Consider the following 25,517-nt stretch of genomic DNA (forward strand, 5'->3'; position numbering starts at 1 on the left):
CCATCCCGTTCGAAGAAAAAACATTTCCCAATGGATTATCAGGGTGAGGCGTCCCGAAAGGCTCACTTGTGAGATGGACTACATGCTGTGGTACGGAGTGAGACAGAAAAGGCAAGTCCCAGGTTCAAATGGCTGCGTTAGCTGATAAAGGCCACTGCGGTAGTAAGGGGTGCGAAACTCATCCTCAGTAGCTTGGGGCAAGAGGGAAACCCCGATCCCAGCTCCTGATCGATTTCCACTGACTGTTGCTGGCAAGTCCCCATGTCCGTCGGCCGAGGATGAGACTGCATTCACAAGTAATGTCTTCATGGGTAAATGACCAGGCTCAGATATGAGTGAGGTACAAGAGAGAAATCATGGAAGTAAAACCCAGCAAAGCAAGGTACCTTCATGAGAACCACGAGAACTGCAGGAAAAAAAACCATAAGCCTTTCCTTTGCCTCAAACTCACACCTCCGTACCTTTCTCTTTAAAAGAATTCAAGATTTGTTGGGCTTCTGAACTGGCGTCAAGTACACAGTGGAATATTTCTGCATCTAAAGCCACAGGCTCCCGACTTCCAAGAAAAGAAACAATAAGTGCAGGTTGAAATACTTGAGACAAGAAAATTCAGTGTTCATATTTGCTGTGCACATTTTTAAGTTGCAGACACAACAGCAGTGTTGAGATGAATAAGCCATACACGAAGATCCCAATCTCCCAACCCCCTTCCACCGTCGAATGGAGCAATTGGCTCGAGTTCAATTGGCATAAAGCTCTCCTGATCTCCACTTTAAAATCACACGTCTTGAAGGCGCTCATGTATGATGGGAGACAATTCCAAGGGAGCCAATTACTCTTTGTCCCTTGCCCCAGTGCGTGTGCTTCACATACAAGCCAAGTCAGAGTCCAGATGTTATCCAAACATGGCAGGAAAAGCAGAGGCCTCAATTCTGACCTCGCCTGACCTGCACACAACTGCAGGGAGGTCACAAATCAGCCATGATCTCACTTAACGGCAGAACAGGTTCCTAACTGATGATTAATGTGATTAACTTCCCATCTTAACCAGGGCCCCTCTCTACACATTTGCATTTCCCAACATGAAATGCAAATGCAGAAATGCAATGCTCCAACTCGCCAAGAACAAGCTGACTGGAGCCCAGGGCTGGATCTGTAACTTTCTGATGTGCATAGCTCAGTACCATACCAAGCGGTTCAGTCACGCATTAAACCTTAACGCTATGTTCTTAAAATGTTACCAACTGTTTTAATTCAGATGGAAAAGGATCGACAGAAAAAAAAGTGTACTCATTTAAAATAATTCCATCAACAACACCGAAAGAGAGCAAAGAGCCATCTTAGTCTCATTCAAATGCTTTTTTATTTATATTATTTTAAATACATGTGAGGTAAACCTTACTGATGCCAGTTTTATTCCCAGATTTTCCACACCTCTTAGAACAAGGTTAAAGGCACTGCAGCAAAGACATTTTTTGAAATGCTTGATGCAGGGAGGCAAAATGACAGGAACCAGAATTCTTCAATACACCTTTAACTTCTCAGCAAGTTAATTAAAAAAAAAAAAAATCAAAACTGCTTTCAGTGCCACGTAGCACAATCCTAGCCCCAATTCATGCTCAAGCGTGGTCTCAATAGGCCCTATAATAGATTGCCAAAGAGGCTATTCTCCTTGTGAGATTCTGGGCAGCTTCTTCATCAAGTCTCACAGCAAGTCCAACTCTGTTCTCTCACCCAATGCTTGGTTGGGCTTGCGGGGGTTGGAAAGAGGGGGAAGTGGTGGTCATTGGATTCTGATCAGGAGCGAGAACCCGACCTGAAATTTCCCCTCCCTGGCGCAAGGGTTGGTGAGACTTATTGTTAACCCACTCAAACACTAGCTGAGATCATGTATCACACTTGACACCTTCGCATCTGTATAACACACTGAACAGCAATGTTTTGAACACCTGGCTTTCACACCAACTTATCGAGTTGGCATTAGCCAGGTAAAACAGAGGCACAAGGCAGGTAAACAGAGTCAAGAATCCTACCTGTTGCACTGTGCAGTACACAAAGTGGGCACCACCCCCTGCCATTCAATGAGCTGAGTCACCAATATCTGCCAGAGTATTAAAGGGGTTATTGAGTGGAAACCAACCTCAGTCAACAACCCAATGCAGACGACCTCTCATGCCTGCCAGTGTTTTCAACAGATATCTGCCAAATGTTCATGGACTAAAGCCCACTGGCTCAAGTTGTAGCATATCTACTGAGGACTACTGTTCAGGACAAGACCACCATGAGTTGCCAATAGTATTAGCACACTTGATTAAGATCTGGAAGGCAAGTGGTCACCTTCAGCAAGTACTCTGTCCAGCTCATAAATAAGCATCAAGTAAACTTTAAGATTTGACACTATCGCAAATAGAAGTCACTGAGCACTGTCTCCTTGACCACTGAGGAGAAACACGATTATATGCCAATATCTCTTCAGAACCTAGCCTTTATCTTTACAATAAGATTGGTGCATATTATGGCAAGCAAGAGGCTGCAGCTTCCATATTGTCATGCTCACTGATGGCTTCTCAGCCACAACAAGGTACCGCAAAGCTGCCATAAAGAGGGAGAAGCCTCTTGAAGGGAGCTCTACAAATGTCAGCAAAATCCATCAGGGTTCTTGAGAACAGGGGGCCAACCTAAGACTGGCAGATAACGTAAGAGACCCCCAATTCACAGGAGCAACCCATTTATCCACACAAGAGAAACTTACACTCAAAAAAAAAATATACCCACCCCTAGTTATGGGAGGCAAAGGGGCAGTTTAAAGGCTATAAATGAATCCCAGGGTTTATAAATTGCCTGGACATTTACTCTGTATGAAACATTGACTGAATCAGCTAAGTAGCTTGGGCTCTCTCCTGCATTGCACATACATCAGGGCTATCAGAAACATTTTGTGGAGAGCCACAATCCCAAACAACACCTTACTCCAGAACCACTCTACAATATGCTGTACCAGAGATATTGAATGTGGGCCCGTAACCTGTCTTTTCCCACACGGTGAGCAAGACATATCAACTGCACCACAGCCACGTGGATGTCAGTCAACTCTTCACTGGAAGATTAAAAAAAACTTGGAAAGTCAACTCTTTGCAGTAAGGACAGAAAATGCTGGAGAAACCCAGCAGGTCTGACAGCATCTGTGTAGATAGCAACAGAGTAAGGTTTCCTGACCTTACCTCACAACTGGTAAAAGTTTGAGATGCAACAGGTTTTAATTAAGTACAGAGGCAGAGAAAGGTGAGGTGGGTGAACTGAGGTTGGGGGTGGGGGGTGGAGTTGCAGGTGAAGATCAAAAGGGGAGGACTGTGATCGGGTAGCAGGCAGAAGAGACAAAATGACAAAAAGGATGATGGTGCAAAGTGAAGAGCATTGAGCCACGCGAACAAACAAAAGCTGGGTCAACAGGAAGTGCAAAGAGAAATAGCATAATCATCATTGATGCCTGACGTCCGAAAAAAAATGGGGGCAGAGGTTATGATGTGAAATTATTGAACTCAACATTGAGTTCAGAAGACAGTAAAGTGCCTAATCCAAAGATGAGTTGGAAGTTCTAGAGCTTCCGTTGAGGTTCATGAGAACAGTGTAGGAGGCCAAAGATGGAGAGGTCAGAGTGAGAGTGGGGTGGAGAATTAAAAGAACAGGCAAGTGGAAGCTCGGGGTGAGGGGGACATGCTTGCTATCTGAACAGAGGTGTTCTGCAGATAGGTCATCCAATCTGTGCTTGGTCTCCTCCGATGCTGATCCAATAAAGTTCAACGTAAGCTCGAAGAACAGCACCGTGTCTTTTCATGAGGCACCTTGCAGCCTTCCGAAATCACTGATTTCAGCAATCTCAGATTGTAGCCACTATTACGACTTTTTCAGGTGGGAGCTGCTGGCAATGATTCTGCTGTTACCATTTCCAACTCCCCAAGACCCAACTTTCTTGAACTGAACCATTATCCCCTTTGTCATTAAATGTCTTCTTCCTATCACAGAGATATGATAGGAAAAGACAGATTAAATGACAGAGGGGATGATGTTCCAATGGAAAAGGGATCTCAAACGTTGCCTTTTTGCTTTACTTCCCTCACCCCTCTGCACTTGCTTCAAGCATGTTCCATCTCTAACATTTTCCCAGTGCTGATGAACGGTCGAGCTGAAGCGTTAACTCTGTTCCTCTCTCCACAGATACTGCCTGACCTGCTTCGTGTTTCCATCATTTTCTGCTTTTATTTCAGATCTCCAGGAGTTGCAGTAGTTTGCATTTGTCCTTGCAGTAGATATATTAAATAAGGTCCATTGTCTTGCATGGTAGGTACGATAACCCAGCCTCCCAATACCATGCAGAATTTCCAGGTACTGAATTCCATCTCAGTCAACAACCTGTCACTGGCAGGTCAGGGAAGTGGGAGGTACATTGGAGCAGCAAGCTGGTCAAAGGCAACAGGTGGATGGGAGACGGGATCACATTCCACGTGCTGCACATTTAAGCCCAATCCCCATCAGATCCCAGTGCAATGCCGTTTCAAAAACACATTCAACAGAGCAACCACTCGAAAGGAAAGCTCCCCTTTTAAGCTACAGAGTTCATCTCCAGCAAGCATTTTATTGGACGCCAGTTCCCAACAGCAAGTATGAAACTGACCGTGGGTATTTAGCTACTGTGACTGTACTTAAAAGTAGCCTGTTTGGTGAACAAGGTGGAATATGTCAGTTCAATTAAAAAATTTCCCAACAGGAAACAAAATGTCTTTATCTTCATAATGAAGACCAGTTATTATCGAATCAGAAATAAATTCCTTCAACATTTCATGGAGGGGTTGGGCTGGGGTGGGGAACGGTGGGGGGGAAAAAGAGAACAAAGATTCCAAGTGTATTATTTTTGCCAGGGAGGCAACTCATAATTTACACTGTGCTAGAAAGAATGATTATCAATTATTCATTATAACTTCATTACCTTTATTCAGACTAAATCACTGGGACCAGAGTCAAATGGTCCTCAGACCTCCTTCCTTCCCCAACCACTGCAAGTAAAGTGCTAGTCATTGTGTAAAACATGTTAACCATTTGCTAATCACAGCATGGAACATTTGCAGTGCTGCTTAGTCAAGAGAAAGAAATCACAAAACATTCAGCTTCGAATCCCCTCCATGGGTGCAAATGGACATTAACACAGAACTCTGGTTCCAGCAGTTTTCCCATCTCCTGCGCTCCCAGCCCAGCTGTTAATAATAAGACCTACTCAACAGCAAGCTACTCATGCCCCCTGCGAGTTTACGAAGTGGCAGGCAGGGTTCGGGGGGTGGGGGGTGCGGGATGGGAGACGGGGTTGCGGTCAAAAACATTACATTACATACTTTCCTTCGAGAACAAGTGCACATAACTTCTTTTGTAAACAGCAAGGTTGAAACCAATGGCAGGCAATGGCCTCAGATTTTGCCCCACAGCATGGAAATCACAATGTACAATCCAAGATACACAATTCCTGAAGGGGGTAGAGCAAGTTTGTTTTGCAAAGTGGCATCCAAACCCTCTCTTTGTATACATCAAAAATTCTCATTTTACTTGTCCGTTAATCATTCTGCATGGTTATGTTGTATAGTCAGGAGATGAAGCTTACACAGCAGCACGCCGACTTCACACTGTTCCAGCAACATTAAAATGTCTTCCGGTGAATTGCACGCGCTCCGTCCTCCTCGTACTCTTTCTTTGACACCCACATTTTCTTAAACGTGTCTAAGGAAGCGAGGATAGATCCACTGCAGAAGACAAGAATTCAAAGAAACCTGATTTTAAAAAAAGCAAAGTATGGTCCCAAATGACTCAGTGGATAAAGGCACAGCAGCCAGTAATACAAACTAGAAAGGTCCCAAGTTCAATCCACTGCTTGTTGAGGCATCTGGTCACAGCCACAGAATCACGGCTGTTATATTATCAAGGCATCGCAACCTGGGCTAAGGAGAGAAAAAAAGACTGAACCGTCAATCAAACCTGAAATTTTTTCCCTTTCTTTTCATTCACTTGGGGGATGCTGGCAAGGCTCGCATTTATTGCCCATCTTTTATTGGCCTAAAGAAGGGGCTGGTGAGCCACCTTCTTGAAATGCTGCGGTCCATGTGGTGCAGGTACTTCCACAGTGCTGTTAGGTAGGGAGTCCCAGGATTTTGACCCAGAGACAGTAAAGGAATGGCGATATAGTTCCAAGTCAGGATGGTGTGTGGCTTGGAGGGGAAGTTGCAGGTGGTGGTGGTGGTGTTCCCATGTGTCTGTTGCCCTTGTCCTTCCAGGTGGTAGAGCTCACGGATTTTGAAGAAGCCCTGGTGAGTCGCTGCAGTGCATCTTGTTGATGATGCACACTGCTGCCACTGTGTGCCAGTGGTGGAGGGAGTGAATGTTTAAGGTGGCACATGGGTACCAATCAAGCAGACTGCTTTACCCTGGATGCTATCGAGCTTCTTTAGTGTGGTTGCAGCTGCACCCATCGAAGCAAATGGAGAGTATTCCATCACACCCCTGACTCGAAGATGGTGGATAGGCTTTGGGGAGTCACGTGAGTCACTCGCCCAGAATACCCAGCCTCTGACCTGCTTTTATAGCCACATATTTATATGGCTGGTCCAGTTAAGTTTCTGCTTTATGGTAACCCCCAGGCTGTTGATGGTGGGGGTTAGTGATTGTAATGCCATTCAATGTCAAGAACAGGTGGTTAGGCTCCCTCTTCTTGTAGTTGGTCATTAGATTAGATTAGATTAGAGATACAGCACTGAAACAGGCCCTTCGGCCCACCGAGTCTGTGCCGAGCATCAACCACCCATTTATACTAATCCTACACTAATCCCATATTCCTACCAAACATCCCCACCTGTCCCTATATTTCCCTACCACCTACCTATACTAGTGACAATTTATAATGGCCAATTTACCTATCAACCTGCAAGTCTTTTGGCTTGTGGGAGGAAACCGGAGCACCCGGAGAAAACCCACGCAGACACAGGGAGAACTTGCAAACTCCACACAGGCAGTACCCAGAATCGAACCCGGGTCCCTGGAGCTGTGAGGCTGCGGTGCTAACCACTGCGCCACTGTGCCGCCTAGAACTTCCTGGCACAAATGTTACTTGCCATTCAGAAGCCCAAGTTTGACTCCTGTCCAGGTCTTGCTGCTTCATGATCTGAGGAGTTACGAATGGAACTGAACAGTATACTATCAACAGTACATGCCCCCTTCTGATCTCATGTTGGAGAGAAGATCAATCGTGATGCAGCATAAGATGTCTGGACCTTGGGCACTGCCCTGAGGAATTCCTGCAGCTAAGCTGTTTGGCCTCCAACAACCACAACCATTTTCCCTTGTGCTAGGTACGAGTCAAGCCAGTGGAGACTTTTCCCCCATTTCCACTGACCCCTCAATTTTGCTCGGGCTTCTTGATGCCATGCTCAGTCAAATGCTGCCTTGATGTCAAGGGCAGTCACTCTCACCTCACCTCAGGAGTTCAGCTCTTTTGTCTGTTTGGACCAAGGCTGTATGAGGTCTGGAGGTGAGTAGAAGTGAACAGGTTATTACTGTTGAAGTGTCATGTGAAAGCACTGTTGACAACACCTTCCATCACTTTGCTGATGACTGAGAGTACTCTGATGGGGTAGTAATTGGCCAATTGGATTTGTCCTGCATTTTGTGCACAGGACATACCTGGGCAATTTTCCACATTGCTGGGTAGATGACAGCGTTGTAGCTGTAATGTAACAGCTTGGCTAGGGCGCAGCTAGTTGTGGAGCACAAGTCTTCAGTACTACTTTCGGGATGCTGTCAGGGCCCATAGTCTTTGCAATATCCAATGCACTCAGCCATTTCTTGATATCACGTGGAATGAATCAAATTGGCTGAAGGCTGGCATCTGTTATGCTAGGGACCTCAGCAGGAGGCCGAGATGGATCATCCACTCAGCACTTTTGGCTGAAGATGGTTGCAAACGCTTCAGCCTTGTCTTTTGCACTAACATCTTTAACTGTCCACCACCATTCACGACTGGTTGTGGCAGGGCTGCAGAGCTTCAATCTAGTCTGTTGTTTGTGTGTGTCGCTTAGTTCTTTCTCTAGCGCTCTGCTTCTGCTGTTTATTATGCATGTACCCCTGTGCTGGAGCTTCACCAGATTGGTACCTCATTTTTGGGTGTGCCTGCTGCAGCTCCTGGCATGTTTCAGCCAATGTCAGACTGTTGCTTGACGTGTCAGTGGGAAGCTCCGCCAATTTTAGCCCAAGTCCCAGATGTTAATGAAGAGGACTTGGCAAGGTGGGCTGGGTGTTCCTTTGTCATGTCTGGTGCAGAGGTTGATGCTGGGTGATCTGTCCGGTTTGATACAACTGAGTGGCTTGCAAGGCCACTTCAGACAGCAGTTAATAGCCATTGCTATGGATCTGGAGTTACATAAAGGCTGGATAAGGATTGGAGATGTCCTTCCCTAAAGGAAATCACTGAAACATATGGGGATCTTCAGGAAATCAGGTAGTTTCACGATCAGCATTGCTCGTATCAGTAATGGTACTGATTTCAGGTTTTTATTCCAGATTTCTTTCATGAACTGAATTTAAATTCCGCAGCTGCCATGGTGGGATTTGAACTCCTGCCTCTGCGGCATTAGCCCAGACAGCTGGATTACTAGTCCGGTAACATAACCACTGTGCGACCGTTCCTGATATAGCCTGGCATAGAATCATAGAATCGTTACAGCACAGGAGGCCATTTGACCCATCATGTCCATGCTGGCCTTTCTAAGGAGCAATTTACATAGTACCACTCCCCCGTGGCATCAGCTGCCACTTGAGGTTTGCACTTATCAACTGTGGTTTTGGGTGGTGGGTGCATGCGAGCAAACATCCTTTCTGCTTTTAGAAAAAGAAAGTTCCAGAAGCAACCAAAAGGAAAAAGAAAATTACAAGCAAGGGATACTTCCAACGAATGGATAAATTTTAAATGTCTGGCAGGTTTTGATTTAAACAGAACTGTAAATAGTGTTGAAACAATTTGAAAGAAGCATGACTGATACGAGCACACGGCAGCAATTCATTGACTTCCCCTGACGCTATATCCTGGGCCTCCAGGTGACAGACCTGGTCCCATCAGCTGACATCACGCCTCTCCTCTCCAATGCCTACAAGAATCCCAACAGAGGTGAATTTGGGTCATTTTCGTTAAGTTTCTAACAGCAATAAAGCAGTCCCTAATTCAGCAATCTTATTTTGAAGCACCACCATATGGCTCGCATGGAAAATGGTAAAAGATGGCTGGAGGAGGTCTGAGGTTTGGCCTGACATACTTTATTGGGACAGAGAACCAGGAACTTCCCTCTGCAACCAAGCGATGCTGCAGCCAACCATTGAACATTTGGAGAACTAATATCGAGGGAGCTGACAATGCATTAAACCAAAGTTACACCTAACATGGTAACATATGATGGGACAGGACAGAGAGAGCTCTACCCTGTATCAAACTGGAACTGGACAGAAAATATAACAATTTTCAATTCCAAGGCCCCAACACCCATCAGCCCACTAAACACAAATTAAATCACAAGAAAATGCCTCGATCCTAACTTGTGCAATTGCTTACCCTATCCACGTGGAGTACAGCCTCTCTTGTGGTGCAGAGATCTACAAAGGAACAAAATTTGTCAACAACTTGTGCGTATTGCAACAACTCTAGCACATGGTTATTAGGAAAGAAATTAAAACCTGCACTCATACCTTAATTTTCACGTCTTTTGGTGCCAATTTCTTCACCTCACTGAGTAACCGGTCGCCAAAACCTGAAAAGCAATGAAACGAACACAGAAGTTCTTAAAAACATGTTTCGGGTGGGACTTTCTCTCTGATCCTTCATAACTGGAGGCAGGCTGCTGTCACAATACCTTTGTGCAGCGTGCTCCCATCACGAAGAGAGCTCACCTCTCTCCCACTGACACGTTTGAGGAAGTGGGGGCGGTGAATGGAAGCTGCCTCCCATCTTGGATATTGCCATGGGCTCGTGGTACCACCCCGCCTTGCCTCCTATTCCCTCTTTTCAGAGGATCCGATCTAGTTCAGTACATCTTTCTGAATTCTCAGAGGGGTGTGCTCATTGACTTTTCTGGATCACAGCATAGAGCAAGTTCCATCTGCCTCAGTGAATTCAACAGAGTCTGTGATTGATCATGAGATATCAGCTGAGAACGGTTAGGCTCGTACCTTAGGAAATCAGCTCAACCCATGGATGTAAATTTTCCAGTTATGATGGAGATTTCAGGCAACTGGTACTGGGGTGGCATATGGCTTTTATCCCATATACGCCAGCTTCAGTTTAACTCACGCTGACATATTCTGTCTGTTGGCTAACATATTGCCCTCTGAATTCACCTTGGAGCTCAGTCCTCGGTGGGCAAGCTCATAACAGAAACGGTCTCTAATTCTGTACTAATTCAGATGCTCTTCTGAGGTTGAAACTGACACATACAGTCCTGGAGGAAGTTTTACTTTGCATCTAACCCTCACTGTAACTGAACTAAGTATTAATGGTATGTCAGTAATGTTGAATTATTTGCAGGTGAAGGCCATTAATTGGAGTTTCAGTGAGCACACAGAAAGAGACACTTACTGAAACTGTAGTGTGGTTTAGTTAGGAGGTAGATGCTTGAACTGTTTTACTCTGTAAATAAATGTTGGACTGAGTAAGGATTGGCTCGAACTGGCTTTCTAAAATATAACACCAAGAATGTTTATTCCATAACTCCCCAATTAGGAGCAACATGTTGCAGCATTCTTCAGTTAGAGAGCAGAACCACAAGATAGCAGAACACAGAAGATGACCATTTGGCCCATTCTGGGCATTGCGAACTTGTCTGTAAGCCAATAGGAATGCAGTTTGTGCAAGCTCTCCTTGGAAGAGCACTCTAGTTCGTCTCATTGCTCTTCTCTTTCCCCATATCCCTGATTTTTTTCTCCTTAAAGAATTTATACAATTCCCTTTTGAAGCCTACTACTGATCTGCATTCACCACCCTTTATTACCAACAGCACTTTAAAGGAATATCTGAAAACAAAGACTGGTCTGAGAAGTCATCTGATGTTAGACATAATGCATCTTGCGGACACCTTTAAACAGGGTGGAGCCTCCGGAGAGGACAATATTGCAGAATAACGTCCTGCGCAGGTCCATGTCTGACTTCTGGATAGCAAAGGCCAGCACCTCATGTATTCCTTCACTCTCATCTCCTATAAGGTCAGGCTTAAAAAGCAACTCGGGAGCCCGGAATCGAGCAGGTCCCACCTGCAGGCAACCAACAAATAAAAGTGCATCAGACGCAACAATTAAATGCCACAATCGCAAAGGTTTACTTGCAGCTGCAGAGCTTTAGGATACAGTTGTCCATCATCAAATAGCTAATAATGAGTTATGGGAAGGAACCTTGAAGTCAGCTCTTAATAGCATACGTTCAAACATCCACAGGCAATGCTTTTATTAACTGAACCATTAGGCACATCATCCTGTAGGGAGCCAAGGCATTTCCATCTTGACAGAAACCAGGATCGATATTATGCCAAGTTCGATAACCTCAGTCAAACCAGCAACTCTTGTTAGGATCTGAAGTTCTGTTAATGGATGAGAAATACCTGGCAGTTCAAGATAATAGGGTGAACAGGAGTTAAGTGTTAATTAGTTCATTGTATTCAAGTGCATAAAATAGATATTATATATACCTAAATAAAGAAAAGTCAGCCAGCCCTGGCTAGGGGTGTTGTTTGGACAGCAGAAGTAAGCTCTGTGACAAGCAATGAACAATCTACACCAAAGCATCCTAGTCTCAGTGTCTCCTTCACAAACAGGCTTGGCGATTTCTCGAACAACCCCTGGCTATGGAAAGGATAACCAGATCAGTCACAATGTGATTCTGCTGCATATGTGCAAGTCAAGCAAGGACAAGATAGGAGTTGGCAGTGATGCCCTCCTCTATCAAATAGCCTGCTGATGGTCATGATCCAGGTTCAGACATGAAGAATGACCACTCAAATTAGTCACAAGAGGGCTGCCAGGGCCTACGAAATTGGATTCTAGGATAGTGCAACACCGACAAGAGATGAGTGGAGGCAAATGGAGAGGGATTATGAGGCAAGGGACTCACACCTCTATAATTACTGTGTGACTTATTAACTTTCTTCCAACAATACCTCTAAAGTGCTCCCATCAGGAAGAGTGTACTGTGCTTTCTCGGTCTCCAGCGTCTCATCTTTCTGTGGGTTTATCGATAGGTAACAGGCCCTCTGCAAAGCAAGAAACATGTCAATCTTGGTCTCAAAAACAGTGCTTGAAAGGTTCCTGCTGAAACACAAATACAGACAACATCTGTGTGCACGAGAAGAGGCGACAGGGCGTGCAGAAGCAGTGCTGAAATTATACTGACTGGCAAGTGAGGAACAGCTAAAAAAAGAACTGTCAACATCGTGCAAATCCCAAGTGTGAGGATAGTAGTTGCAACTGCGTACTTTAGGAATCATCTCTTGCCACACTATATAAATATGGTGAAAAGCAACAAGCTTGGCTCTCATAATGGCTGAACAGGTTGCACTGTGAGCAGCTGAGTCACACGCACCAGCAAGATCCTGGTCACAGTTTTGCACTTGCGTGCAGCAGTCCATGATTTTCTTGTCTTCTGAAATGGAGAGCGGGGAAAAAAGCTAAGACCATAGAGTGCAGAAGTGGAAAACCCAGAACCACCCTGCTGCCACATGCAACCACCCATCAATGCTGACATACATGTCCTCAGGCTGGTGCTAGAAGAGGCACTGGATTTGCCCTCAGTGCCACCAACTGCTCTGTCCCCCATTTGTAGGAAGGAAACTCGTCCAGGGTAACCACTTTTGATCATGATCCAATAACGTGCATGTGTCAGATTGGGCCTGGGCTTTCATGTCCCACTGACATAAGCAACGGACAGATTAAATCACTCGGTGCAAAAAATAAACAATGGCAATTTGGAAAAGGGCTGAGGACTGATGCCTTCCCGAGATTCGGAGAGACATTACAAGGATGATAGCCTTTAATGGAACCATTTCATGACTGCAGGATATGCTGACAGAATGAGGTGAAGTCCGGTGGAAGACGCTCATGTGGTGCACAAACATCAGCACGGACCAGTTGGGCCAAATGGCCTCTTTCTGTGTCTGAAAAATGTAATGCTGCCTGATCCACGCTCAATAGCATTTTCTTGTGTTCAGCTACTAGAGAGCTAGGGAATGCAATAGAAATGCTAGATATCACCAGCACTGTCTTGACATTTTTCTGACTGCAATCCTGAGGTAGAAAACTGGCATCTCACACGTTTCCCGCTCAATTGGCAAGATGGCGATTGAGGTGATCGGTCTGGATGGGGGAGACTGATACATCATGCACAGGGTGAAAGAAGGGGCCCATAGACAAAAATTCAATGCCCAGTAAAACTCTCCCACAAAAACCAGAGATGCTAGCTCCATTAACAAATATAATTCTGAGATTGCTAGATTTTGCTTGAGACAGTATGAAAGGATTTGCAGACAAGACAGGTGCAGTTAAGATATAAATCAGCTCCAACGGGCTAAATGGCATACTCCTGCTGTTACGAATCATAAATAGTTTATGCCGAATGTTACAAATGATTTCATTGGTCAGTCATAAGGAAGGACAGAATGACCGAAGACCACTCAGATCCCCCAAGTCCTGCTCTTAATAGCAGTCAGTCTAGTCATGATGGCATCTAACCCATTTCATTTCATTTTATCTGCTGAATGAAAGATCTCTATTAATCCTCTCTGATCCCCAAGGGGAGATGAAACATTCACATCAACACATTTCTCCACTGGCAGACAACATGCTCTCTCCTCTTCCTTCCTCTGTTCACAGATTGACCTGTAAATTTTACAATTTCTTTCTTCAGCACCTCCCAAACCAACAACCTGTGCCACGCGAGGACAAGGGCAACAGCTACATGGGAACACCACCACCTCTAAGTTCCCTTCCAAGTCATGTACCATCCTGATTGGCAGTATATCATGGTTCCTTCATCACCACTGGATCAAAATCCTGCAACTCCCCACCTAACCACAGTGTGGGACTATCATCATCACAAGGACTACAACGGTTCAAGCAGCAGCTCATCGCCACCTTCTCAAGCACACTTGGGGATGGACAATAAATGCTGCTCTTGCCAAAGACATCCACAAACTCTGAATGAATACGTGTAAAAATAAAGAGCACCCACCTCTTTAATTGTTTTGACAATCTCAAATTCTGCAGTTGTGTGGAAATCGTACCCTTCTTTCCTGAGGAGCAGGCGCAGGTAGCGTGACACATCCCTGCCAGCTACATCTACCCTCATAATGGAGTGTGGCATTGCAAAGCCCTCATAGATTGGAACAGCATGAGTTACACCATCTCCAGCATCCAGCACTACACCTGTGGTACGTCCAGTGGCGTATCTGCAGCCAAGTTGGGAGACAATTGATTAACAGTGCAGGGTGCCAGTGTTCACTCACCAGAAAGCACACTTGACTCGAATAAAAAGGTTGTCATAGTTTGAGTGACTTAAAAATCCAGCTCCGTGATGACTGAAGTGATACAGAGCCACATAACCCAGGAAGGCTTCAGAGTCAACCGATAGATGAGTTCAGTGATCTTAACTAGGAGAGCAGTTGCAGCCCAACAATTAGCCTCAAGTGTCTTGGGGTGGGGAAAAGAAATCAGATTGTGTTTCTGCCCTGATCACTTTCCAGAGACTCCAGCTGGGAATGCATGCATGTGGGCATCAGGGAAGGACAGGGTCACGCTTGTTTACAGCACCCTTCGCTATTCACCTGCCTGGCAAGCTGAAAACTGACCATTTTGGTGGATTGTGATCGTCATTCTGGTACCCGTGGAGCTATAACCCAGCGAGAGTCAGTCTCTTCAGGAAAAAAAGAGTTGGGAAGAAAGCAAAGGCAGTGAGACTTTTCTTTTTAGAACTAATTCCTTCACTTGTGTTTGCTTGAAGATTGTAGATGTTGCTATGCAGTTCAAAACTCCAAACCAAAAAAGTCAGAAATTATGAATACGATTAATCAAAGAAGCAAACAGTTCATTTGTGGCAACTTACAGACTCAGAACCGCTTGCATTGAAATGAAAAGTGCAGGGACGTTGAACGACTCAAAAAACACCTCTGCTGCCCGCTCCCGGTTTTTGCTTGGATTTAGTGGAGCTTCTGTGAGGAGCACTGGATGCTGCAAGAGAAATAGATCAGCTTTGTCCTGGATTATCCGCACCACTGTTCTTATTACAGCAATACTCAGACATTGATCTTTTTCCTGCAAGGGTCCTACATGATACAAATTTACCACAATCTCAAATCTGGCTCCAAAGAGGTAAGGGCCCGCAAAAATCTCACACACACTTCACTCAGGGGAGTAGAAAGATTATACACACAGATTATGTACCTTTGGAGGTTGAAGCTGATGTTTATTGTTGGAGGAGGAAGGGTAAAGAAAGCTTTGCATTACACTGTTCCTGACCTGGGAGTGTTTGATGGGCAGTGCAGAGTAAGCGTTATTCTCCAGCGTTGCTGTGGTGCAGCTGGCCTTTAAGTGTTTCACGTTGACAAGGATGGGTCAAATGACAGTGTCATGCAGCTTATGAGGCCATTTGGCTCATCGTGCATGTGCCGGCTCTTTAAAGAGCAATCCAGTTAGTCCCACTCCTCGAATGTTCCCCTCTAGCCCTAACCCTGGATGGACTCGTTCGGTTGAAAGGCCTGTTTCTGTGCGACAAATACTTCGTACATATCCAACTCCCTTTTGAAGGTTACTGATGAATCTCCTTCCACCACCCTTTCACAAAGCTACTTCATAATAACACACTGCACAACAAAAATTCTCATCTCCGCTCTTGTTCTTTTGCCAATGACCTGAAATCTATGTCCTCTAGTTACCAACTCCCCTGCAAATACGAACAGTATTATGAAACCCTTTATAATTTTGAATCCCTTTATGAAATCTCATCTTAACTTTACCTGCTCTAAGGACATCAATCTCAGCCTTTCTAGTCTTTCCAATTAACAGAAGTCACTCATCCCTGGTTCCTTGCTTTTGTCATCTTTGCCTCTACCTATAAAGCCCAAAAAAACGTTTTTTCTTTTTAAAACACAGCCAGATAAACTGGTTGTGCCAGCGACAATGCAAAGTGTTTCAACATCTGTCTCATCTTCAGTGCAAAATTAGTCCAAAAATGCAACATGTACAAATGGAAGATTGTGTCACTTGGAAGTTGTCCGATGAGGTAATCACATTCCTCTCCATTTCCAGCTCAGTCTCCTTGACCCGACTCCCAGAGGGCCTGTGGCTCGGATTATCGGTCAATGCTGCTGAAAGGCAGCTTCCCAGGAATGACAACACTCTCCTGTTCACTTCTCAGCCGCAGCCAAGATTAGGAAAGGAAGTACTCAACAGGGAACTAGAACCCAAGGAACAAGTGTAGGATACTCCTTTGAAGCAGAACTTCAGCAGGAAACTGCACAGCCCTGCACAGCACTCAGCCAACACAGCAGTCCCTCAAAGGAGCAGTCTGAAATCATGAAGCCCAATTATCCTGTATTGTGTGATTCAATGCAGAGTGGCTCTGGTTTTACACTGACACAAACAGTGAGAAATCACCAAAATGCTCTAGCTGGACACCAGTTGGACGTCAAAGCCCGGTTTAACTGCAACCAGGACGCAACTTTCAAAGTGGGGTGCCGATTCCAAGATCTGTTAAAACTTTATTTGAAAAGTTTTTCTTTGGAGAGCGGGGACAGCACCATGTCCTTCTAAGAAATTGTAACCTTAATACAGATGTTGGGGAGCAGAGTGCAGGGTTAAAATACATGCAGAGTTAAACTCTTCCTGGTCAAGGAGCCAAGATGGAGACAGCAGTATAAGTGGGGTCTGAAAGACTGATAGCTAACCTGCAGCCGATTCCAATACCAATGTCAATATCAATGCCAAAAGTGCACTCAACTTACATTTATACAGCACCCTGACAGTGTCTCACAGTGAGGGTGAGGTGGTGGGGGATGTGGGGAAGGGGGAGATCAGACCAGAGTTGAGGGAAGAAAGATATGAGAGGAGGTGGCTGAAGGGAGGGTCGAAGAGGGAAGTTTTCAGGAGGCTTCTGAAGGAAGAGGTGAATATAGGAGCAGCAGCTGGCCATTCAGCCCATCGAGCCTGCCCCGCCATTCAATATGATGATGGCTGATCATCCACTTCAATGCCTTTTTCCCACGTTATCCTCATATCCCCTTATGTCATTTGTATTTAGAAATCTGTCAATCTCTGCTTTAACCATAGCCAATGACTGAGCTTCCACAGCCCTCTGGGGTAGAGAATTTCCTACCAAAGACTTACAACCCTGAGTGAAGAAATTTCTCCTCATCTCTGTCCCAAGTGGCTTCCCCCTTAATTTGAAATTGTGTCCCCTGGATCTAGACTCCCCAAACAGGGGAAACATCTTAGCTGCATCTACCCTGTCTATCCCTTTAAGTATTTTATATGTTTCAATGAGATCACCTCTCATCCTTCGAAATTCTAGGAGAATACAGGCCTAGTTTCCCCAATCTCTCTTCATAAGACAGTCCACCATCCTGGGAACAAGTCTGGTGAACCTTCGCTGCACTCCCTCTAAGTTAATAATATCCTTCCTAAGAGGACCAAAACTACACAGAGAACAAATGGAAGGGTTTTCCCAGAGAGATCCAGAGTTACAACAAGCTGGTTGAAAGCTCAGTCACTGGTTTTCGAGCAGAGGGAGAGGAGAGCACAGCAGACCAGTGTGGGTAGAGCACTGGGTGACAGCAGAGATGTAGGAGGAGAGAGAGGTGTGGAGAAGTGAGTGCAAGGGAGATAAGAAGTTTAAATTTGATGAAGAGAGTAGCAAGGATAGGGGTGATAGATGAGTGGGTCTTGTGGTAAAGATATTATGCAGGAGATGGAGTTCTGGATGGTTGGAAGCATTGGACCATCACAATCATGTCAGGGAAAATTAACTGCTGCAATACAAACAAAATAACTGCAATGATCTCACTTCCTCAGAGAAGGTCTGCAGTTGGTCCTTTCCGTAAACATACTGCCAGATTCTCTCCATGTCGTTCCAGTCTTGCACAATGCCGTGTTCCATGGGATAACGAATCGAGAGCAAGCCTCGGTGCTCCTAATGTGGGAGGAGGTAGGAGAGATCAGGATGAGAAGGACATAATTTTAACACAAATAAACGCATGACTGAAACTACTCCCCCACCACTGATCCCAACGGTGGTCTCCAAGGTGCTGAACCTTGCTGGGTGCCAGCTGCCTTCAGTTACCTTGCCCAAGTGGTCACTCATGTGCACATTGCAGCGCCCAAAATTGTCCTCACATCAACATGCTTTCCTGAAGGAGTCACTAGATCAGGAAGTGGCATCGACAGTGAGAGCAACATTCTCATGGCTAAGCAAACTTAGCAAGGGCCAGCGATAAAACACAGGGGTTCCAACACTTGGAGCTGAAGTCGAGAAACAAGAAGCAATCGCTGCAATTCAACAGTGCAGCTGACACAATCATGACAGGGCAACAATACAGACAATAGCACAGGGCTCTGAAATGTCCATTTGTATCTCCAAATCTGCACACAGTGAGCCATTGATCTTGCTCCTGCAGTCAAGATCCGGTACAAAATGGGAGCTGGGGACTCCTACTCAGACTGACAGCAGATCTAAATGTATCTCTGTCTTGGCTCCTTCTGCGTTGCAAGGCCACTTAACCTCAGTGAAAATCTAAGTTAAAAACATTTAAAATAGCAAAGAATGCTGCAACATTAAAAAAATGATGATGCATTCTTGGAAACCAGTGTCACTCGCAACACTGTCCAGGAACCAAGTGCTAGCCAGGTCTCCTTTGCTCGGTGAGGTGTTTAAAATCATCAAACAAATTGATAGGTCTGGCAGCGTCTGAGTAGACAGAAGCAGAGTTAAGGTTTCAGGTCAGTGACCCTTCTTCAGAACTGGCAGGTATAAGAAATGTCAAAGCTTTTAAGCAAGTAAAGCAGGGGTGGGGCAAGAGATAACAAAAGAGAAGGTGTAGATAGGACAAGGTCACAGAATAGCTGACCAAAAGGTCATGGAGCAAAGGCAAACAATATGTTAATGGTGTGCTGAAAGACAAAGCATGCGTACAGATAGGGTGTTAACGGACTGAAAACTGAACAGCCACAAGCACAAACATGAAACAAACAGTGGGTAGGCACAGTGGAAACAAACTGAACAAACCGTAACAAAATAAACACAAAAAAAAAGAAAAAATAACTGAAAATAAAAGTAAAATGGGGGCCCGTCGTGCTCTGAAATTATTGAACTCAATGTTCAGTCCGGCAGGCTGTAGGACCTTGTCCTATCAATACCTTCTCTTTTGTTATCTCTTGCCCCACCCCCGCTTTACTTGCTTCAAATCTTTTCCATTTCTTATTTCTGCCAGTTCTGAAGAAGGGTCACTGACCTGAAACCTTAACTCTGTTTCTCTCTCCACAGATGCTGCCAGACCTGCTGAGTTTTTCCAGCACTTTCTGTTTTTATTTCAGATTTCCAGCATCCGCAGTATTTTGGTTTTATTTTCAAGAAATTGAAAGGCTTGATAGAGACAAACTGTTAGCTGTGATGGGGGAGTACAGAACTTGAAAATTAGAGCAAGGCCATTTAGAGGGAATGTGAGAAAAAACTTCTCCACACAAATGATAGTGAAAATCTGGAAAACTCTTCACCCAAAAAGTTGTTGAGGCTGAGGTGGGGGCGGGGTCAACAGAAAATTTCGAAACGGAGATTGGTGGATTTTTGTTCGGCAAACGCTATTCAGGATGAAGGTGAGTAGACGGAGTGACGATACATGTCAGCCTGATCTAAATGAATGGCAGAACACAGTCTGGGGGCTAAATAGCTGACTCCTGTTGTATTCCCCTCAACGGAACTGCTGCTTCTTGAGGCTTTGGGCGTCTTAAAAAAAAAAATACAAGCACATGGTTACTGGGAATGCAACTGCAGCAACTCACAGCTGAGGAATGCCTTCACTTGCAAAAAATAGTTTCAGGGTAAATTAAGATCGTAACCCCATGAGCTTTCAGTGGCCTCACGGTTCCGTCTTCTACAAGGAAGACTATTTTCATGAACCATGTTAACATCTGGAGCCAACACAATACCTCAGCTTTCGGTCCAATAAACAGATCGCCCTCCAATGCTCCTGCCATCACTCGTACATGCTTTGGACGTCCCACACTAGGTGAAAACAGAAGAATTTTAACAAGTTAAGGGGAGGGACAATCCTGGGAGGGCTGTTTCGTTAATTCACAAGACAAACTCAGCCAAAACATACTTGATCTTCCTTCTGATAAAGGTCTATTTTATTGCTGGCCACAAGTCCAGCAAGACGAATTCCTCTGATTTGGATCACCCAGTCAACTGCTCGGAATGCCTCTTCTGAGCTGCATGATGAACAGCACAGGTGTAACAGGCAAATTGCATCTGCAACCTCACCAAAGCCTTAACCATCCTCGTTTCCTCACCTTGATTCAAACTGAGGATACAGTTCCACCGTCACTGTTGAGATATAGCATCTTGCTGATGTGAACTTGGATTTCTCACTTGAGTACAGATATCGAGGCCTTGGAAAGGATGCAGAGGTGATATACTGTTATGGTACCAGTGATGAGGGACTTCAGTAGCCATGAAGATAAGAAAAGCTGGAATTGCTCTCAGAACAGATAGGGGTGTTGAAAATTAGAAGGGATTTCAGTCAAGTTGATCGGGTGAAAGTTTTTCCACTGGAAGCAGGGTCAGTCACCAGAAGACACATATTCTAGGTCATTAAAAAAAATCTTTCTCCCTGGAGTTTTTGTCAATGTGATGAGTTGTTGTAATCTGGAATGCACATCCTCAAAACAGTGGTGGAAGCAGATTTAATAGTACATTTCAAAAGGGAGCTGGAAACTGAAAAGGAGAAATGTGCAGAGCTACGGGGCAAGTGGGACTAACTGGTTAGCTCCTTCAAAAAGCCTATCAAAGAACTGATGGGTCAAACTGTCCTCCTTCTGTATGCATCTAGGGGCTGGAGTTTGCAATGCCAGCAGTAGCTATGCATTCAGTGTTCACCACTACTGGACATTGGAGAAGCTCTGCAACTCCTGGAGCAGTGCGCGAATCCAAAAGTTGCAGTGGGCCAACCAACGCCACTCACGAGGTTTCGCAACTTCAAACATCAAGGAAGCATCATGAATTTGGGCTAATTACCCAATAATTCTGAATTAATTACACTTTTCAAGTTTACAACTGTATTTTGAGGCATAAGTATTTGAATACTTAATGAGGAAGCACACACCATTTTAGAAATTAGAATGGATTGATTTAAACTTTAATATGAAGTGTTTCAAAAGTCTGATTAATCTCGTTTAAAAATTAAAATCTTTGACTTTGAAGCATGACTTCAGACTGTTTGAAATGATTTACCTGACAAAATTATTGTACTTTTTAAAATGTCTACCCTTTTCATTTCATAAATTATGTCGACTAAAAATGGGATTTTCCAAGCCCTTTTTTTCAAAATGGGATTTTCCAAACCTTTTTACTCCAGCAGCCCTCTGTTTTGCAGTTTCTGTGGTGCACTGACTGTGGTCCCATGCCCATAACTGCCTGCCATTTTCACCCGCGCTAGCCTGCATTGCTAGGCCTTGCTGCAACCCATGGCGGGAGGGAGTCCACCCTTAAAGCAGCTAAATTTCTTGCCACCAGGATCATGTTAGGGTTGTGCGGAGATTTAGTCGATGTCAGTGGCAAGCGCAGTCACTGCGCGGCTCACCACAAAATCCTGCCTGTCGATTCTAATTGCATCATATCTACCATTCTAATGAGCTTAAGAAAATATATTTTCGTATTGGTAAAATGTTAAGACCGTACTGACACTTAATGAGACTTGATCATGGATGGATTAGTTCCATTTGGTGTCACTGAGTGATACACCATATTGTTGAAGACTGAATGCCTCCTACATTTTTAATTTGCATTTTCACACCAAGTTCAATCTGTACTTCATGACCATTTCTTGCCAAGCACCGCCAACTCTCTCCTGAAGGTACAAACTCTCGCTATGCACAGTTCAACAGATGATTTACCCAAATGGACAGAGAGAGACTCCACAAATGCACAATATTGTGATCCACAGACAGACAGACATTCCAGAAGGCCTGTGCTGGGAGTTCACAATGCTTTATCTCTCAGGTGAGAAGGGCAGTTCCTCCACAAGCTAAAGGTAAAAAAAAACAAAGCACAAACCAGGGATGAAAACATGGATTTTCTGGCTTGAGCTGCTTGATTTTTGGCTGCCCTTACCAAGTGAGCTGTCAGATGAACCAGCACAATACTGCTCCTAACTCAACTAACTGCTGATTGTGCTCTGACAGGCCACAGGATGACTGATGTGTGTGAGAAATGGAACCATCAAAAGTGAGTGCAGTTGTGGGGGCTCTTTTAAGTTGGGGCGAAAGAGCCTGTGGGGCACTTTCCTCAATATCACCAGAGTGCTACATCTCCTTCAGTTCCTCGTGTATATCTTTCACTGTGATGAGCATGAACATTTGTCCAAAACAAATACAGAAGGGTGCAAAAAAACCCTGCTAAATGGTCACGCTATGCCATGAACTGTTTATCGGTATAACATACTTACTAATTGGGGAAACAGTACTTGGGGATTTGATCACCAGCAAACCCAGCTTTGACAACTCCTGAACCCTGGACAGAAAAAAAGAAAAGTTACACAGACCAATTATAGGCTTTCAACTTTCCAATAAATACACATGCCACGTTCCAGCATCTTACCCGAGTTAACATTCGTCATTGGAGCAACTGGTCAACAAGTGTTGGCAGATTATTTAACCACAGATGGCATCACAACTCAGACCAGTCTGGTTCTTGCCCAATATGCGCATGAGCACTTTCCAGCCTGGGCCAACTGGTAGTGATGAAGTGCAGAAATGCTGGCTCATTCCAGCCCGCACCACCTGTGCTATCCCTTCTTCCCAGGCCTGGACGTACTGAGGTGAATTGCAGTCACTCCACCATTCATCCTGCGTGAGGTCTATTAACTCAGCACGGCCAAGGGACTGAAGCTTGACCTCCTGGTCTGTGCAGTCATAAAATCTTGGAATACACTCTGCAACAGCTCTACAGGTTAAATCAGTGAGCCACAAATACCTTTTTAATACCACTGGCTACTTCATCCATCTTCATGAGGTTCATTTTCTCTCTCTCTCACACACACACACACACACACACACACACACACAATTTTTGACCTGATATACTCTATTCTCAGTGTATAATGCAACTACAGGATGGCAGAAGGTAAACTAGATGGAACTGATCTATTTTTCATGTAATAATTCCTATGTAATTTGTATAAATTATGGCACAGGAGATGAATGTGCAACAATACAAATTAAACTGTGACAGTAGGACAGACACAATTTCAAATTGGCAAAGGATCAGTTCAGAACTGAAATCTGGAATCTCTTCACAGGAATGGCTAAGGCAATGGAGGAAGAAATTGGGAATGATACTATTTAAAACACAAATCCATGTGTTGCTCAGTATGATCTCTATGTCTTTAACATCCTTTTATGTATAATGGGGCAACGAAATTACTAGTCTAACTGTGGCCATTGCCTTCTACAAACCTATCATTACGACTTCACTTTTGTAGACGATGCTATTTATAAAAGTGAAAATGCTATCCACATTTTCAGCACCGAGACAGTAGTCTTGACTTTCTCCCTTGTCAGTTTGAATCTGTGCCGTCTTATCCGAATATCTTTATTAAGCATGACTCTGAATTTCACTTTTTCAATCTTTTTTAGCATTAAATTCTTCTGTGACAAGTATGGCTTCGTTACTGTATAATATGTGGCAGTATCATCTCTTGCTGCTGCAATGACATTTGGCACCAAACACATACAAAAACATTTCATCCAAAAATTCTTTGGAGCTGGAGAGGTGGAATTAAAACTGGCACATACTGCATTTTTTTCTGTCCCTCTCTCCTAAAAAAGCAAACACTGACCAGGGTAGGATTCAACTATTTCAGTATTTTGTCCAGTCTTCCTGTGTGAGACATGACAGAAACTACATTACCAAAGGAGGGAGGACTAGAGAGGGTGGAAGAAAGGATGAGGAGGATGACAACAAGTGGGGAATGTGACCATCACTTTACAAGATCTAACCTCGTCCAACATCCACACTCACTCTTCCTTTTTAAGTAAGTTTTCAAAATGTTTGCAAAATAAGTGAATTCATTACCCAGCCCTGGTTGCCTGAGTGGGCCATTTCAGAAAACATCAACAACCTGGGAGGGTTTCGAAACACCAATCATGAGAATTTCATGGCTTTTCTTTCTGGTCACAGCTGTATAACTGCATTTATTCATTCCGATGTGCGTTTCATCGGGTGAAAATGGAATGAAAGCAGGAGTCGCTGTCCTCAGTTGATAAAAGAGTTGAGATGTTGCCCAAAAGTTCTGAACTCTAATGAAGCTCCATGAATTTGAACCACTGCTCCCTTTTGTAAAACTGAGAGCAGCTGTTGCAAATATTTCTGCCTTTGACACCTCCTCCCAGTCCATCTTTACTTGTCTCATTACCACCCATTTTTGCCTTGCACTCCCATCCCTTGCATTATTTAATACCTCCATCCGATCACAGATCTTTCCTTCTATTTGTTACTCCCCTTCCCTCTTTGCTCTACCACTGCACTTGGTTAGAACCTGGTAGATCTCTGATTTCTGAAGAAGGTATCATCAGTCTGAAAGGTCAACTCTGTTTCCCTGCCTGACCAACGTTGTCTTTCCAGCATGTCTTGTTATTTTTACTTCAGGAATTCTATCCCAGCTGAAACTCTCAGTAATTCATGCCACCAGATTTCTGACAGAGGGCGGTGCCTTCAGGAGGGTGAAATAAGAGAGCAGCAGTGAAATGTCACTATGCTCACTCCTTTGGGGCTGGTGAACAGTGGTGGAAACATCACCAAGTCTTCAAGCTGCCTGCCCCTTTTCTGTCGGCAAAATTCAGTGGGTGAGAGCAGGGAGCATCCCTTTAAAGGCTACTGGCAGCCGTTGCGGCCCCTAAACAATTTGACATCAAGAAATGCCTGCCAGTTACTCACATTGTCGATAACTACGGGCTGATTCGTGATTATATCATAGGACTCCATCAGCAAAATCGTTTTTTTATTTCCTTTCTCACCGCGAACCGGAGACCAAATGCTAATTCGGCGCCTGCGCACACCCGGAAAACCGCCCGCCGAAGCTGGCGCACTGCGCCTGCGCAAACACACCCTGACCCGCAGGGCACTCGGCCAACGGACTCCCCAATTGGCTGCGCCTTCCCCAACGGTCGACGCAGTGACTGGTGAAGGTGTCAGC

General features: G+C 44.6%; 1 protein-coding gene across 3 annotated transcripts; it reads right to left on the bottom strand.

Moving 5' to 3' along the window:
* Positions 1-1,344: 1,344 nt before the first annotated feature.
* Positions 1,345-25,417, bottom strand: LOC137357077 (beta-centractin). Of its 3 annotated transcripts, none has more exons than XM_068023068.1 (11): positions 25,259-25,417; positions 22,770-22,834; positions 20,254-20,329; positions 18,116-18,241; positions 15,161-15,285; positions 14,291-14,507; positions 12,225-12,317; positions 11,151-11,325; positions 9,769-9,830; positions 9,635-9,675; positions 1,345-5,786 (listed from the first exon to the last, which is right to left on the bottom strand). In XM_068023068.1, the coding sequence occupies exons 1-11, from the start codon at positions 25,304-25,306 to the stop codon at positions 5,684-5,686; spliced, it is 1,131 nt and encodes a 376-aa protein (XP_067879169.1). In that variant the 5' UTR covers positions 25,307-25,417; the 3' UTR covers positions 1,345-5,683. The 3 variants fall into 3 exon arrangements, with proteins under 3 accessions (XP_067879169.1, XP_067879168.1, XP_067879167.1); XM_068023067.1 differs by having other exon boundaries at positions 5,784-5,813; positions 25,259-25,398; XM_068023066.1 differs by lacking the exon at positions 1,345-5,786 and adding an exon at positions 5,833-5,981 and having other exon boundaries at positions 25,259-25,398.
* Positions 25,418-25,517: the final 100 nt, after the last annotated feature.

The sequence above is a fragment of the Heterodontus francisci genome, chromosome 47 (genome assembly GCF_036365525.1).
Source record: "Heterodontus francisci isolate sHetFra1 chromosome 47, sHetFra1.hap1, whole genome shotgun sequence".
In the NCBI taxonomy this organism is placed as follows: Eukaryota; Metazoa; Chordata; class Chondrichthyes; order Heterodontiformes; family Heterodontidae; genus Heterodontus; species Heterodontus francisci.